The 16232-nt window shown below is 37.2% G+C and overlaps 4 protein-coding genes across 6 annotated transcripts; 3 read left to right on the top strand and 1 right to left on the bottom strand.

Annotated features, from left to right (window-relative positions):
- The first annotated feature begins 2300 nt into the window (after positions 1–2300).
- LOC125216602 (polyadenylate-binding protein RBP45-like) lies at positions 2301–6477 on the top strand. 2 transcript variants are annotated; one of them, XM_048118353.2, is made up of 7 exons: positions 2302–2661; positions 2913–3384; positions 5105–5160; positions 5243–5373; positions 5452–5548; positions 5625–5774; positions 6133–6477. In XM_048118353.2, the coding sequence occupies exons 1-7, from the start codon at positions 2380–2382 to the stop codon at positions 6133–6135; spliced, it is 1191 nt and encodes a 396-aa protein (XP_047974310.1). In that variant the 5' UTR covers positions 2302–2379; the 3' UTR covers positions 6136–6477. The 2 variants fall into 2 exon arrangements, with proteins under 2 accessions (XP_088924498.1, XP_047974310.1); XM_089068372.1 differs by lacking the exon at positions 6133–6477 and having other exon boundaries at positions 2301–2661; positions 5625–5813.
- A 1176-nt stretch (positions 6478–7653) lies between these two features.
- LOC125216601 (purple acid phosphatase 18-like) lies at positions 7654–10280 on the top strand. Its single transcript, XM_048118352.2, has 5 exons — positions 7654–7917; positions 8377–9045; positions 9150–9338; positions 9419–9507; positions 9888–10280. Exons 1-5 carry the CDS (start codon positions 7789–7791, stop codon positions 10108–10110), a joined length of 1299 nt encoding a protein of 432 aa, XP_047974309.1. The 5' UTR covers positions 7654–7788; the 3' UTR covers positions 10111–10280.
- Positions 10281–10927: 647 nt separating this feature from the next.
- On the top strand, positions 10928–13388 carry LOC125214189 (protein FATTY ACID EXPORT 5-like). Of its 2 annotated transcripts, XM_048115098.2 has the most exons (4): positions 10928–11075; positions 11180–11416; positions 12428–12515; positions 13068–13388. In XM_048115098.2, the coding sequence occupies exons 2-4, from the start codon at positions 11218–11220 to the stop codon at positions 13138–13140; spliced, it is 360 nt and encodes a 119-aa protein (XP_047971055.1). In that variant the 5' UTR covers positions 10928–11075; positions 11180–11217; the 3' UTR covers positions 13141–13388. The 2 variants fall into 2 exon arrangements, with proteins under 2 accessions (XP_047971055.1, XP_047971054.1); XM_048115097.2 differs by having other exon boundaries at positions 10949–11416.
- A 40-nt stretch (positions 13389–13428) lies between these two features.
- Positions 13429–16224, bottom strand: LOC125214188 (uncharacterized). Its single transcript, XM_048115096.2, has 7 exons — positions 15801–16224; positions 15298–15438; positions 14853–15218; positions 14468–14713; positions 14196–14288; positions 13872–14072; positions 13429–13782 (listed from the first exon to the last, which is right to left on the bottom strand). The coding sequence occupies exons 1-7, from the start codon at positions 16107–16109 to the stop codon at positions 13567–13569; spliced, it is 1572 nt and encodes a 523-aa protein (XP_047971053.1). The 5' UTR covers positions 16110–16224; the 3' UTR covers positions 13429–13566.
- Positions 16225–16232: the final 8 nt, after the last annotated feature.

The raw sequence follows: 16232 nt of genomic DNA on the forward strand, positions 1-16232 counted from the left end.
ATATGATTAATACTATTATTAATTATTTTTTATGATAAAAAAATATTACTGCATGCTTAAATTTTATTAAAAAATAATTATTTTAATTATTTTAACTTTATTTGTTAGATTTAATTTTAATATACTTTAATTTTATTATTTGGATTTAATTATTATTTAAATTAATTATTTTAATTTTGTAATACCTTATTTTATCGTGTAATTAAAAATTTTAATTATTTAATATCATATGTCGGTCATTATCGTATAACGTGTATATTGCTTAGTAACTTACTATCATTAAAAGATGACCAATATTTTTTGGATGACACGAAATCCACACAAATTCGACACGGCCGATATTTGTTTGGATGACACGAATCCGCAGGAATCCGACACGAATCTGTTTGGGTTGAACCCGATAAGAACACGATGATTTGGGTTGGGTTGGGACCCGATAAGATTGGGTCGATATTAGATTGACCCGATAGCGACCGCACGATTTGTCAGCCCTAATTTGAATAGATATCTAGGAATTTGAATATGTATACACAATGTCTCATTATTCACAAATCCACTTCCTAGTGCCGAACTAGAGACCAAATTAGGATGATTAGATCTTATTTTTGATGGATGAGAAATAGGTCAAGATTGCAGGTTTTTGCATTTACTACTATTTTACTAATATGATATCTCCAATCATATAGGATACAAAAGTTAATAATCATGTTGTTATAAACAACATAAAAATATTACTCCCTTCGTTTCCTAAAAGAGTAAGGTCCAAGTGTGGTCCTAAATATATAAATATTTTACGATTTGGTCTTAGACGTTACGTTTGAATTATTGCATATCACACATTTGAACTCTGCCCGGAGTGAGTCTAAAATGGACAGCACCGTGAAAAAAAAAAACGGTATCTGTTAAGCTAATTTTGACTCTCAATTAAGCATTTTGATTACATTTTTAATTATTTCAAAAATAAAAATTATTATTCTTAATCAATTACTACTTGATTTTCTACAAAATCGAATTTAAATTCTGATGAAACATTATAAATATCAATCAACCATTCTCTTGTTCATCCACATCAACCCACCATATTTCTTTAAACAAAAATGAAGCATGTGTTCATTATTTTCGCCCACCACGCCCTTGCCGCCTCAAACTGAGCTTCTGCCCAGAACCGTGGTTGTGCAGCCAACTAGTGCCGCAGCCAATATGGCTTCTGTGGAACCGATGCAACTTACTGTGGGTCAGGCTGCTAGCTTGGACCGTGCACCACCAATGAAGTCAAAGTTTAGGAGGTTGTGACAGATGCTTTCTTTAGTGGGATGGCCAATGCGGCTCCGACTGTGGATTCTACACTTGTGGTGCCTTTCTCGACGCCCTCAGATCGTTCCGCGGGTTTGGAGCGGACAATCACAAATCCTTCTTCATTCTTTAGTCTAAGTATATTTCTTTCTTTTTTAAGAGTAATACTCCCTCCATCCCTCTGTAGCAGAGACATTTCTTTTCGGCACGAGATTTAAGAAATTGTGTTAAAAATGAGTTAAGTTAAGCGAGAATAAAGTAGGGGGGAAAGGTAGAGAGATGAATAGATAATAAAGTAAGGGAGACTAAAGTAAGAAAGAAGAAAAGTTGGTGTTTTTTTGCCAAAATAGGAAATGATTCAGTTACAGTGGGACAACAAAAAAGGAATACGGCTCGGCTACAGAGGGGTGGAGGGAGTAATTTTTATTTTCGAAATAATTAAAAAATATAATCAAAATATTTAATTGGGTCAAAACCAGCTTATCAGCCGTTGACTGTTTGTTTTTTACGTCGCTGTCCATTTTGGATTGAGTTCGACCCGAGTTCAAATGTGTGAGATGCAATAATTCAAGTTTACGATCAAAATCATAAAATCATCATATATTTAGGACTATTTTTGGACCTTATTATTCCTAAAAATAAGAACTTTTGAAACAACATAAATTTTAATGTAAAATTAGTAAAGTAAGAGAAAAATAGAAAGCTAAAATATATTAGTAGAAAATAGATTCAATCTTATAGGAAGAATTTTTGCCTAAATTGGAGTGTTTCAACTTTTAGGATACAACTAAAAAAGAAAGAGTTTTTATTTTTAGGAAATAAATGAAAGAATTTTTATCCTTATAAAACCAACGAAGTACACATAATTATTGAAATTTTATACCGTGCGAAAAAGAAAAGGATAAGAAAAGTTTATTATCATGAAAGCGTTGGGATATAGAACGACGACTTCAGTTAAATCACCGATTAATTCCTTCATAAAACACGAAACCCTATCGTATTTATTTATCCGTATCGTAGTTGAAGACCTCCTTTCAAATCCCCAAATTTCCCGAGGTTTGAATTAGGGTTTAGCTCCAGCCGAGAATGATGCAGCAGCCAGGAGGAATGGCACCACCACCTATGGGGATGGATCAGCAGCAGCCCCCTCAGCAGCAGTGGATGACGATGCCGCAGCAGCCGCAACCGCAGCCGCCTCACTTCTGGCCTCAGCACCAGCAGCAGCAACAACAACAACACTACGGTGCGCCGCCAACCAACTCCGCTGCTGGTGGCGCCGCCGATGAGGTTCGATCTCTATGGATTGGTGACCTTCAGTACTGGATGGACGAGGCCTATCTCTCTTCGTGCTTCTACAGCACTGGCGAGGTAGACTTTTACTTTTTTTCAGATCCTATCGATTCGTTGTTGCTAGGATTTTTTCGTTAGATACTTTTTTCTAGCAAAAGGTAGATGGAGTACTACTTTTGCGTTTTTGCTTCCCCTTTTTGTTTTTATGTGTGTATATATGGTTGGGGGATGCACTTAATTTTTGTTGCGAATCAAAGGCAATCATGTTTTTCAGGCATGAATGATTTTTAAATCCTTGTAAATCTCATCTAATTGCCTGTTGTTTGCAGCTAGTATCCGCTAAGGTGATTCGCAACAAGCAAACAGGGCAATCTGAGGGGTATGGCTTCCTGGAATTTAGGACTCATACTGCTGCTGAAACTATCCTGCAAGGATATAACGGTGCGCTGATGCCTAATTCTGAACAGAGCTTCCGACTGAACTGGGCTAGTCTTGGTGCGGGAGATAAGCGTGCAGATGACTCTCCCGAGTACACAATTTTTGTGGGAGATCTGGCGGGTGATGTGACAGATTATGTCCTGCAGGAAACATTCAAGGCTGTGTACCAATCTGTTAAGGGTGCTAAAGTTGTTATAGATAGGTTAACTGGACGCTCAAAGGGTTATGGATTTGTTAAGTTTGGGGATGAGAGAGAGCAACAGCGTGCTATGAGTGAAATGAATGGTGTTCTCTGTTCAACTAGGCCCATGAGGATTGGTCCTGCTGCTAACAAAAAACCTATGAATGCACCAACTCAGAACGGTATGCAGATAACTTTTTTCCCATCATCAATTATTTTTTTTGTCAAAATTGGCTTAACAATATTTGCTATATCTCTTGTATATGTATGCAATTATACAGGTTGTTTGTGAACTATAGATAATTCAATTTGCCAGTTTTTTCTTGTAGAGTTCTATTATGGAGTTTTAGATTTGAACGGTCTTGTAGTTATAAAAACAAAGATTCGCTAGCATTTCCTTCCAGTACTTTACTAGCCTTGGAATAATATAATTATATAAAACACAAAAAGACTTATAAAACTCATGTTGTCTCGAAGCAGGGAAAAGAGAGGCTCTCATTTACGGGGGCCTGGGACTGGTTTCAGCTGAAATGATTCCCGTATAATGCGTGGCCTCTGTTTAGGTCAGTTGAATTTGTTTATGTCATAAGCTTCCTTCATTCGATTGTGGCATTTCGTTTGCTACAGATTTCTTTACTTTCAAAAGTTTTCCCTTTAAGTAGCAGTCAATTGGGTACCATTTCTCGCACATAGCTTACCTTTTAATACAGTCCCTCTTTTTCAGTCAACAATGTCCGTGCCTTCCTTCCTTTTAATTTTTTAGTATACCTATTTTTCCTCCTTTTGTAGTTTAAGTTTAATGAGAAATAAAGATGTCGATGTATATACAGAACACCATATTTATAGGCCATTTACTCTTACCAGCTTATTGTGAATGGATTCAATGCTGGTTAAGTCAAATAATAAGATTCTCTTCTGTTAACATACTATCAGAAGCTGTTTGTTCAACTGCTATATAGCTGTTAGATGACTTGGAGACTTTGATGTATTTGGAGCTGTAATTCAGACACTCCTACTTCATCTTTTTCTGACCTGGCTTCAACTGTAATTGTGCAGTCACAGAGCTCTATGTTGGATTTGATCTTATTTGTGCCTTTGTTTTGATTGCTATAGTTTTACCTGAAATCCCTTGTTTATATGGATATGTATTGTTGACTCTAGCTTAAGTAATGTTTTGAGTTTTGACTTTTGAAATTATGGAAACTTTATAATGCTTTGATTTTCTTTACATTTGCATCTTGACTTTCAAGTTGGTCATAACACATTTGATATTATATTTATACCTTTCAGTTTCAGTAGACCTGACAGCCTAGTATAGTAATGACTGTTGGAGGAAACTAAATTCTGACGTGCTTTTCATGTTGTTGATAGTAAAGTTATAGGTGGTATGGACTATGGAGGAGTTATGAAAATTGTGTATATTAGGGTGCAACCTTTGACTCAGAATCTAGATGTAACATTTTTAATAAAGGCTCAAGATACCTTATATGCATGCCTTCATGGTAAATTTTTTACCTTAGAGTCAGTTGGACTTAAGAGTGATTAGAACCTGATTGGTATTTACATTTCTGCTGGAAAATTGCATAAACAGAACTATGGGATACAAATTATATTAACTCTCATAATATAAGTTGTTTTGTCTAGTTTGTTAATGTGAAGTGACAATATTTGAACCTTTATGTAAGATGCTTGGAGCAGAAAGGAGGTAAATATTATTATTCTGGTATCAGAATTTACTTAGAAAGTAAGCGATGGAAGGATCAATTCAGAAAAAATCTTAAGAAGGATCAATCAATGTGTGCCATTATTCTGTGCTTTGATTGATTTATCTCTTATTATTGACAGTGATTATTTTATATAGCATTTTATGGCTCCAATCTTTACAATTGTTTATCCTTGCAGCTTCATATCAAAATCCTCAAGGATCCCAGGGCGAAAGTGATCCCAATAATACAACAGTGCGTAACCTCCCCCCCCCCCCCCTGTTTACATGATGTTTTTCTTACGACCTTCAACTCACTTGTCACCTTGAAAATGTAGATATTTGTTGGTGGTCTAGATCCCAACGTGACCGATGACCATTTGAGACAAGTATTCTCCCAGTATGGTGACGTGGTACATGTAAAAATACCAGTTGGAAAGCGTTGTGGATTTGTTCAGTTTTCTGATAGGTATCATGATACTTCCTGCAGTTATCTATCATGGTCCAACTTCCTACTGATCTGCTTCTTGTAAATGTTTTGTGCCAGGTCATGTGCTGAGCTAGCTTTATCAAACTTAAATGGTACTCTACTAGGAGGGCAGAATATCCGTCTTTCATGGGGACGCAGTCCTTCAAACAAGCAGGTCAAGCATCTAAAAATGTTGACTTACTGCTTCTTTATTTGAATAGGGTTTCTGATTTTGTTGTTAATTTTTTCAGACTCAGCAAGATCAAAATCAGTGGGGTGGGGGAGCTTACTACGGATATACACAGGGGCATGAGGTGCAAGGTGGATTTGCGCCACCACAAGACCCAAACATGTATTACGGAGGCTATCCTGGATATGCAAACTATCAACAACCACAACAGGTATTGATTCCCTATGTGTTGTAAAGCTACTATCAGATTTACCTACTTTCAATATCAACTTTATATGGCTGACTTATTTGCTTGCCATAACAATTCTTGTATGATATATGGGATATTATGTCTTTCTCTTGACTGAAGAACATTTTTCCTACTTCCCTTGAAGAACTTTTTTCCTACTTCGCAACCCATATTTGAATCTCTTTCTAGTTACTTGGGTTCATATAGAATACATTTAACTTGAGTATTAGCTGGTTTGCTTCATTTTAATGCCAGCAAAACTGATCATGAACTGTTGACAACCAGCTCTATAGATTTTTGATTGTATAATATTTGATATTTGCATTTTTCATTGTTGCAGTGATTGCTGGAGAACAGTTGGAGCTTTTGCCTTGCTGAGTGTGTCTTATTATATGATATTGCCAAGTCGGATCGGACTTATATCTAATAATATATTGTGCTACTGTATTTCGGTTTTGTTTTACGTCTTTTCTCCCACCTCTGGTTTGGTGGTTTTCTTAGTAAACTACATGTATAATTGTAGCTCTTTGCTTATGTTGGGATGAATTGGTTGCATATGGATTGCATGCCTTAGTTTTGAGATGTGATGTGATGTTTTGTTTCTGCTAAATTGCTGACATGAACATGCTGCTGCAAATTCTTGTAATGTTATTCGTTAAACTAACATTTGGGTGATTATTATTCAGTTATTCAGCTCCGATTTTGTTTACATATCATGATCTAATTGCCATTATAAAATCACAATCTCCTTTGTTTTTTTTTTTGGGGTGCTTTTGATAAATTTATAAGCTGTGTCTTTTAATGTATTTGTGTTTTATTCCTTTAATCCATGTACATGATATTTATTTTATTTTTTAATGGGCCGAAATGGGAATATAATGTTAATGCGCATCTGTTTAACATATAAGTGGCCACGTATATGAATTTAATCATGAAAACACATGGCTTTTTCTGTTGCTGAACGACTAGAAATATTTGTGTGAGTTGATCAAATGATAGAGAGAGGTTAATGCCTGATTCTTTGTAAAGCGTGCTTTAAATATAAATTTTAAATTTATTTATCCATGAAAAGAACAAGAAATGCTTGTTTGGAAAAAGTAAAATTTTCGAACTAAAACCATCTCTATAAAGGTAGAGAAATTGTGAAGTATAATTCCCATCTCCTCCTTAAAATGATAAATATGTATTTTGTAAAAATAAAATTTCTTAAAATGACAAATATTATTATTTTTAATTAATAGTGAATTTCAAGGGAATAAGAAACTGAAAAAGGTAAATAAAAATAATGCTCTATTCGTTTTCTGAAAATACAAACTCTATGTTTTGGAAAATGGATTCCGCAGCCCATTAGTATACACTCTATTACTTTTCTCTCCCCCTCTCCTAATTTACTCATTTTTTCTGATCATTTCTTTTATTTTATCAATTTTGTATTAGAATCCGTGCTGTTTTCAAAGTTTTTTATTTTTTGAAAATGGAAGGAGTATTCATTTATCTTTTCTATGTAGAAATAAATATACCTCTTCAAAATTGATTCTATAATTTTAAGTGGACATGATCTTCATATTTCCGACAAAACTTTCTGATACCACAAGTGACAGTTATTCCTAAATTGGAAAATAATTTTGTTTTTCTAATATTAGAAGAAAAACACGAGAGAACACTTGTGACAAACGTGAGTATATTTAGATTTGAAAATTGAAACCACTATAATCGAAAATCGATAGATGAATAAAGAGAAAAACGTAAATGCGAAGATACTAACTTCATCATTTAAAGTTAAAACGGAAAAATGAATGAAATTGGTAGACCTGATTATTAATTACACGTATAATCTGCTCTTCTCTTTGATGAGTGATTCCTCTAATAGCTCGACAAGTCAAAACAAATAGTAACTCACATTAGGCCAAACTTGGAAAAAGTAGTATCCTATGTTCACAAAACCTTCTCTGTAGATGATCGCAGATTCACTCACAAGGACAAGGATAATTCTATCATGGAATTGAATGTAGTTTTGCTGATTACGCTACTCTCTTGCGCCGCCACAGCTGATTATGTCAGGCCTCCGCCGCGCGCAACTCTCTCATTTCCATGGACCAAAAAAAGCTCTTCCGAGCCTCAGCAGGTTCATTTCTCTTCTCATTCACCTCAATTTTCAATCCATGAATTTCTCTTCTTGGGTTTTCGATGCTGTATTTGATTTTGTGTTCCAAGATAAAATGGATTTCTGGATAATTAATGTAAGAGATAAGAGAGTAGGTTCTTTACTGCTATTGGTCTATTTAGTATTTACACACACTACCTTTTCCTTGGTTGACAATCAGAATTCAATCTCAAGATTGCATTTTTCTTGCTCTGCTCTTAACGGATTGAGTAGATTTTTTATTAAAATTCAGTGTATTTGAGTCTAGAGCTCATCTTTTTGTCAGCATACTAATTAGGGCTAAATGGATTAGGCCATGTTTCCTGCAATGTATTAGTGAGGAATCCCTGTTTTTTGGCAATGCATTGGGAACCGGTTCCGTGCGTTTCCTTGCTTTCGTATCGGAACACTTGTATTGATGTTTCCTGAATGGCTCTTTAGGTTCATATCTCCTTAGCCGGGGAGAAGCATATGCGTGTTTCGTGGACCACTACCTCTAAGCATTCTCCTTCGGTGGTTGAGTATGGAACATCTTCGAAAAATTATAGCTTCACCTCTAAAGGTGAGAGCACTAGCTATAGTTATTTTCTCTATAGCTCTGGAAAGATACACCACACGGTCATTGGTCCGTTGGAACACAACAGTCTGTATTACTACCGATGTGGAGGGGAAGGTCCAGAATTTCAGCTCAAAACTCCGCCATCCTGGTTCCCGGTCACGTTTGCTGTGGCGGGTGATTTAGGTCAGACCGAGTGGACCAAGTCGACTCTGGATCACATAAACCAGTGCAAATACGACGTGCATATGATTCCTGGAGACCTTTCATATGCGGATTATATGCAGCGCAGGTGGGATACATTTGGGGAACTGGTGCAGCCGCTTGCTAGCGCAAGACCGTGGATGGTGACTCAGGGAAATCACGAGAAGGAGTACATACCGATGTTGGAGGATAGTTTCAAATCATACAACTCGAGATGGAAAATGCCCTATCAAGAGAGTGGATCTGCTTCGAACCTGTTTTATTCATTTGAAGTGGCTGGAGCTCATGTCGTCATGCTTGGCTCGTATACAGACTATGACAAGTTCTCTGATCAATATTCTTGGCTGAAGGTTAGTTCGAGAGGCTTGTTTTCTTGTATCTAGTATATGCAATCAGTTTTATCGTCTGTTGAGTCTTGTTCGGGTGTCCATCTTGTTGATTGTTGTTTTTGCAGGGTGACCTTTCGAAGGTAGACCGGAAAAGAACACCGTGGCTTCTTGTGCTTTTTCATGTCCCTTGGTACAACAGTAATGAGGCTCATCAGGGTGAGGGCGATGACATGAAGGCAGCCATGGAACCGTTGCTTCGTGCTGCTGGTGTGGATCTGGTGTTGGCTGGCCATGTACATGCCTATGAGCGCACGGTGAGATTTCATTGTAAACCTTGTTTCCTTTCTGTTACTTACTGAGCTCTCATATATCGCTTTGGCTATGGCAAAAACAGAACCGTGTGTACAACGGAAGATCAGATCCCTGCGGTGCTGTCCACATAACGATTGGTGATGGTGGAAACAGGGAAGGTTTAGCAAACAAGTAAGATCACCCCTAACTAAATCTGAGGAACACTTTGGTGTATCTTCCTAATAAGTTCTAATTGTGATCAATAAACCCTAATTGAGGATTGCTAAAGCCTATATTTGGAGTGGATGCACCGTGCATCTAGATGTACACTAGTTTTTGCTATAATATTTATGTCATTGCAGCTGTTGAGGAAGACTATTATATAGAACTGTTTGTGTATGTGTTAGTTGATATTATTCTTAAACTTAAACACAGGCTTGCATATTGTGGTTTAGTCTGAAGCTTGTTCTATGTGTATGGTTGCGTTTTTTTGGTTTCGACCACATCTTCCCCAAATGTGAAATGGTACACAAAAGGGATCATCACATGATCACTGATGATATAATACGCAGGTACATGGATCCCCAACCGGAGTGGTCCATTTTCCGTGAAGCAAGCTTTGGTCATGGTGAGCTGAGGATAGTGAACTCGAGTCATGCGTATTGGAGCTGGCACAGGAATGATGACGATGAAGCAGTGAGGTCGGATCAAGTGTGGCTAACTTCTCTATTTGGGTCGGGGTGTCTCAACGAGAACGCTGACCACGAGCTGAGGAAAATGCTGTTGGAGCCATAGGATTGAGCCTGTCACTGTAAATACTTGAGCAATTGTATAAGGCGTGGAGCCCAATTATCATATATACCACTACTAGTATATATCTATGATCTCCTTTATGCGAAATTTAGGAATTTGAGCTTGTGGAACATACTATCTGATGATTATATAAGTATTTTATATTTTCTATAGTCCGGTTAGATGGCTCGATCAGTTATACAAGTTGAACCATGAATCAATAGCTTTAGCGATTCATTCACGATCTGATTTTAAAACATTGACGTGCATTTTGGTTTAATGATATTACTCTTAATTTTAAGAGGGAATGATCATAATATAGTACTCCTCTTTGTCCATTGTTTAAAAGAATTATTTTGATACTTTGGTTATTTCACTAACTTTTTACACTCACAGTTCTGTATAAAAATAATAAATAGTCTCACAATCCATATTCTTTTTTTATTTACTTTTCTACACAAAGTCAAATAATTTTTTAAAATTCATATTAAGTTAAAATAGTTCTTAAAAAGATGGACGGAGGAAGTTTTAGTACAAATTCCAAGAGTCTAATTCGAAACCTATACTAACAAATCCCTCTAGAAAACGCATCAGAAATTCGCGGCAACGCAACAATCATTTGTGGAATGACTGTAACTGAAAATTTGATAATTTAGTCTCCTAGAAATAGAATGACTTATCTTAGGATATTTGCATTAATTATGATCCTTGTAATTTTTAAGATCATTATTCAAAGAATGGGATTACTTTGGCTAAAACTCTATGAAAAATATTAAAAGTTCACCAAATACTAATGATTTTATATTTTTTAAGACAATCCATCCACCTCCGAGAATCACTTTGAAGGTTATTCCATTGCTTGGAATTCACCCCTAATCGGAAAAGGCAACTAATTCAACGACAACACAACATACCCACTTCGATCAAAATAGAAATAAAAAAAAGATTATACACAGTCAACGGAGTTGGTAGTTCTTTACCTGAACAATTCCTCTTTATCAATTCCTCGTCAAAATTCTCCACGCAAAACCCCTCAATTCTACAGCGCTGAATTGTTTCCTTGATTTCCCAGAATAAAAATCCAATCTTGCCGAGGATCCAGCTCTAAAAATGCATGACTTTTGCTTCACGATCCCATATGGGCTCCTCTTGGTTTGCGGCGGCGCGATCGGCTTCCTCAAGAAAGGCAGCGTCGCCTCTCTCGGCGGCGGCGTCGGCACTGGATTGCTGCTCGTCCTCGCCGGTTATCTCAGTCTCCAAGCATTTCACAAGCGCAAAAATTCTTACCTTGCTTTGATTCTTGAAACGGGTATGTTTTGCTGTTATGAATTTGATGGATTGTTGTCTATGCCCTTTTCGTGGTTAAGAATTTAATTCTTTTGTTGATCTCTTAATTTGGATCTGTGTTTAATAGTTCAATGTGGTGATTTTTAGAGATAGGATGGGCAAGCTAGAGACTTTATGAATTGATTGTGTATGACTTTTCTGGATTAGATCAAATTCATAACTGGATTAAACAATTATTAGTGGATTAATTGTAATTGGAATGAATTTATAACTCGGTTAAAGAAATTATAAGATAGACTCATGTTATGAATCACTTTGCTTGAATTGATCAAGAGATGATTTTGCACCACAAGACTTGAATTTTCATGTTCATGCATTTCTATGGATGTAATATGCATCTGTGATATATCTTGTGAATCAGAATGGATCGGTAAGAAAGATGGGAGACTATTCTGTATGAACGAATCTAGAAGTCTAAACGTCTAAACTCTAAACATGTGTTCATGAGGGTATGATTGGTACCCAATCTAGTTCTTGTATAGATGTCGATTTAGAAGATGCTAATTCATCATAATGATTTCAACAGTGGATTCCTTCATTGTTAACTTGTCAACTTCATATTATGACATGCCAGTTTTTTTATCTTGTTTTCTGTTTTCACTTCTTTTTCAGTTAGAATGTAGTACCAAAGATGATCCTTATTAGTTATGTTCTTTATGCTGTAATCGCCACTTGATATCTTTAGACTCGTAGATTCGGTCATCCTTTTCTAATGCTCCCTCCGTCCTTAAAAATAAGAACTTTTGAAAGGGCATGAGAGTAAGAGATAGATAGAAAGAAAAAGTGATTGAAGTATTGTTAGTGGAGAATGAGTCCCACCTCATTGGAGAGAAAAACGTTTCCTTGAAAGTGCATAATTTTAATGGACGGACTAAAATGGATATAGTTCTTATTTTTAAGGGACGGAGGGAGTAATAATTACTTTTTCCCCCTATGGATGATTAATTACTTGGCCTGCCTTTGTCTCCAACAGCTATTGCTGCTACACTATCATACATCATGGGTCAACGTTACATGCAAACCCAAAAAATCATGCCAGCTGGTATCGTTGCTGGGATCAGGTAAGAATCAGTTGAGACATTCCATAACGTGATAATTTCTGATCAAAATGTTCCAAAACGGGTTCATTCCTAACTAGTTGCATCGGTTCTGAGTTTGCTGAAACTACATGTATTTATGGGAGGGCAACTCCTTATGATTGTTTTATCTTGCTTAAATCTTTAATTAAGATATTTGTTGGCTGTATATTTGTTGTAGGTCACTTGCTTATATCTGTGGCATTCTGTCTTCCTTACCGTAGGCATTAAAAAAACATCAAAACATAAAGCTATTCTACATTGAAATTCTTGTTAAACTAAAACATTACATATCCATCATTTGTAACTGTACTAACCTCAGTTAAGTTTTCTTTACCCCCCTCGAGTTAAAATTTTGAAAAGTGAGCTTATTGATTTATTAATAGCATTCTTCTCCTTCTAATCTCGACGGAGAAGGTTTGTTTATTATTGTTCATATAGAGTGAGGAGTGTTATGTGAGCACTATAACTGCTAATGTTGGTTTTTTGTGGTTTCTGTCATTTTTATGTTATGGATGCTTTGTGTGATGTGTGCAGTGTCGTGATGGCTGTATTCTACCTGTACAAGATTGCGACTGGAGGAAATCATTTTCCACCAAAGACCGAATAATGGAGACAAGAAAACACCATGCTGCCTTGCCGATTAGAGTTACAATGCAGAAAGGTTACTGTTCCAACTTATTCCTTAGATGTTAACAAATTTATGTTACTACACATCTCAAAGATTAGCCGACATGTCATGTTACTTCATTTTCTTGTTCTAGTATGTCAAATGTATTGTATGTGTGATTGATTCATAATTTTATCAGAATAAGTATGTATTTGTCAACTTTTATATAAATCTAAAGAGTTCTACTATCTTGTCACCATTCAATATTCATTTCCAAGGACAACCAGATTGCAATAACAAACTCAAGATTTCTCAATAACACTTGTATATTTCATGTACATACATACATACATATACATAGACAATGTGGTTATGCATTAGGACACAAGAAGTAGTGCAAGAGTAACCCGAAAACACAACGACTCCTCAGCAACCCGATGGTCTGTCATAATTAGGGGGCAACGATGGACACCTTTCGTTCATGTGTGGATACGGATCCATGGTGTTGTAGCCGGGTAGTTCCATCCGATATTTCCCTCTAATCTGGCAGAAGGGAAGTTTCACAGAGTCCCCATTGTTGCACCACGTTGGTAAACGGCTTGAATTGCTTTCGAAGATCTTGAGGGAGTAGGCATCCTTTATCTGAAATATTCCACACCAGTTGATTCTGAGAGTTACATTCATACAGATAATTGCTAGTTTATACTTTCGACATGACTTGCTTTACTCACCGTGAACTCAGTGGCCTGCGTAGAGCTTGCAAGTTTGCCAAACACCCCTGCTTCCTTGTACATCTCAAACACAAAAGCGACGCATGATGTCGACCTCCCATCTTCGTAGACCCAATTATCTTGCTCAGGGATGGCCAACAGTTGACCGAACGATGACTTGCGCTTCTCCACTTCAACAAGAATTTCACTAAGAGTAAAGTTCTGCAGGATTGAAACTAATTATATCACTTTTCTAAACATCATATTGTTTGTGTTTCTTCAGCAACAACCACATGTTTATAAGAAATCTGGTAAGTAATAGGTCGATGAGACAGTAAACGAAACCTGCGTTCCAAGTCGTTTGTTCAATGCTTCGTTCCACATTTTAGCAGCATAAGCAGGCTGCATTTGGTTCCAAACAGTCATAACAGAAGCCACCTGTAAACAACCCACAAATTAAAACAGAAGAACAGAAAATCGAAAGACATTGTGGCCATGCATGCTTCATGCTTGCAACGAACATGGCAGACCGATAACAGGAGAAGAAATATAAAAAGTGACACAGTTTTAAGATTTAAGAACTAGAAAAAAGAAAAAAGAAAAAAGAAATACAGTACCAGATGAGCATCGAGGGGTGTTGGATAGTTATCGCTAGTAGTGTCGATCCAGCTAAATATCAGGTTATGGTAACCATATGGTCTCCCCGACATGCTCTTAGCATACTTCCATGCAGCATCTACGTCAAACCTGGCCCGGACTTCAGGATGCAAAGGGAGCAATGCTATGTGTGGATTTGACTCGTCCTTTGTTAACTCAAACTCCCACCATTCATCCCATGGTAAAATAGCTATGACATCTTCTCCCTACAAAACAGCCTCGAATCAAAATGGTACTCATGCGATCCACAATAATTGTAACTCTCGTAACGAACATGTTAATGCGTTATAGTATTTCCGAATTGGCTGTGCCTGTGACTGAATGTACAGAAAAGAGTGAAATCACCTTTTCATTTTCATGGCCTGATTCTGCAACCCATAGCTTCCCTTTGGAGTCTCTTAAGCAGACAGCAGAGTGACCAGCATAAGCTCCGGTCACCCACTTCTCTAAAGTCTCAAAACCGCCCCATCGCCCTCGGATTTTGGATATTGCAAGGAAATCTCCGGATTGTATCTCATCAACAGTGATGTTGGTGACCCACGGTTGGGGACGTTCCACAAAGGAAGCACCCATGTGTTTCTTAAGAAACGCTATGTTAGAGTTTTCGCCCCATTCGGTATTCGTGAACAAAGGGAACACCTCCCACAGAGCCTGGAAAGTCCCTAGCATCCCTGCTTGCATCAGAAAAATCGAAACCCCCCTAGTTTTAACCTGATTGTCACAGAAGTTGAGTTACAATTGTGATATGGAGAAATATCAGCTGCAAAATATGTAAAGAGTTTCAACTCACGTATTCATATTCAGCTTCGGATTCCCACTCTTTGAACTCAAGAGTATGCTCGCGGGCCAACATGTAGTAATCCCACGTTACACGAAAGGGCGTTGCAAACACGTAGAGATCCATACATGTCAAGCTATGCGGCTTGTTCAACTGAAAATTGATTCAGATGAGCACGGTAAACTACACATAGCATCACTCTCCTATTCAAATTATCCAATTGATTCGAGCATGTCTCAAAATCGAGAAATACAATTATCCTTATTTTATTTTCATATATTTATTTCAATTCTGTACTGATCGCTGGCTCCGGAATCTTGTTAAGGGAAATCATCCCTTAACACCAACACACACTTTAATCAATAGCCAAATTTATTGAAACTCAATAGTAATAATAGAAACAATCTAAAACACTATGCCAATAGGGAAACCAACATTTCAAAAATTCATCTATTTTGGTATCATTTTTAAAACAAAAGAAATGATCAAATTAGGGGAGAAGAGAAGAGAATGACCTTGAGGTGAAGAGTGCCGCCCCCAAATCGAGTGTTGTTACGGTTGTGGAACTCCAGCCAAGCAGTGGAGTCGTAGAAGCAAGCTCCTTTCCATTGCAAATCGGAGGCGTTGGCGGAGGTGGCGGCTCCGACGAAAGACGGCATCAGGTCGGCGGCGCTGTTGAGGGCGTTGAGAATAGGCTTCGAGACCTGGCGAGGGAGCAACGGCAATACATCGGCGGGGTGAAACGGCGCTTGCAAGGCTTCAACTGAGGAAATTGTGAAAATCGCCGAGAGAATCAGAATCAGAATTGTGGCGATTTTGTTCATGGCTTAGAAATGGCGGAGAGTTGGTAGAATCTTGTTTGATGAATACGAATTCTTGTTTGTGGGATTTCTCTTCAATTTATAGAGAGGTTGATCAAGTGTGAAGAAACCTCTGCAAATGCAAAT

This window comes from Salvia hispanica, chromosome 3, assembly GCF_029641045.1.
Source record: "Salvia hispanica isolate PSC_SH4W2 chromosome 3, Shi_PSC_v1, whole genome shotgun sequence".
NCBI classification, from domain to species: domain Eukaryota; kingdom Viridiplantae; phylum Streptophyta; class Magnoliopsida; order Lamiales; family Lamiaceae; genus Salvia; species Salvia hispanica.

Bases quoted from the DNA above. Each gene is read 5' to 3' on its own strand.
- LOC125216602 (XM_089068372.1), top strand. From the start codon at position 2,380: ATGATGCAGCAGCCAGGAGGAATGGCACCACCACCTATGGGGATGGAT. The intron at 2,662-2,912 runs GTAGACTTTTAC...TGTTGTTTGCAG, and splicing joins GCTTCTACAGCACTGGCGAG to CTAGTATCCGCTAAGGTGAT. The intron at 5,161-5,242 runs GTGCGTAACCTC...TTGAAAATGTAG, and splicing joins GTGATCCCAATAATACAACA to ATATTTGTTGGTGGTCTAGA.
- LOC125216601 (XM_048118352.2), top strand. From the start codon at position 7,789: ATGGAATTGAATGTAGTTTTGCTGATTACGCTACTCTCTTGCGCCGCC. The intron at 9,046-9,149 runs GTTAGTTCGAGA...TTGTTTTTGCAG, and splicing joins ATCAATATTCTTGGCTGAAG to GGTGACCTTTCGAAGGTAGA. The intron at 9,339-9,418 runs GTGAGATTTCAT...TGGCAAAAACAG, and splicing joins TACATGCCTATGAGCGCACG to AACCGTGTGTACAACGGAAG.
- LOC125214189 (XM_048115098.2), top strand. From the start codon at position 11,218: ATGCATGACTTTTGCTTCACGATCCCATATGGGCTCCTCTTGGTTTGC. The intron at 11,417-12,427 runs GTATGTTTTGCT...TGTCTCCAACAG, and splicing joins TGCTTTGATTCTTGAAACGG to CTATTGCTGCTACACTATCA. The intron at 12,516-13,067 runs GTAAGAATCAGT...TGATGTGTGCAG, and splicing joins GGTATCGTTGCTGGGATCAG to TGTCGTGATGGCTGTATTCT.
- LOC125214188 (XM_048115096.2), bottom strand. From the start codon at position 16,109: ATGAACAAAATCGCCACAATTCTGATTCTGATTCTCTCGGCGATTTTC. The intron at 14,714-14,852 runs GTGATTTCACTC...GCTGTTTTGTAG, and splicing joins CAGGCCATGAAAATGAAAAG to GGAGAAGATGTCATAGCTAT. The intron at 13,783-13,871 runs GTGAGTAAAGCA...GGAATATTTCAG, and splicing joins CGCAGGCCACTGAGTTCACG to ATAAAGGATGCCTACTCCCT.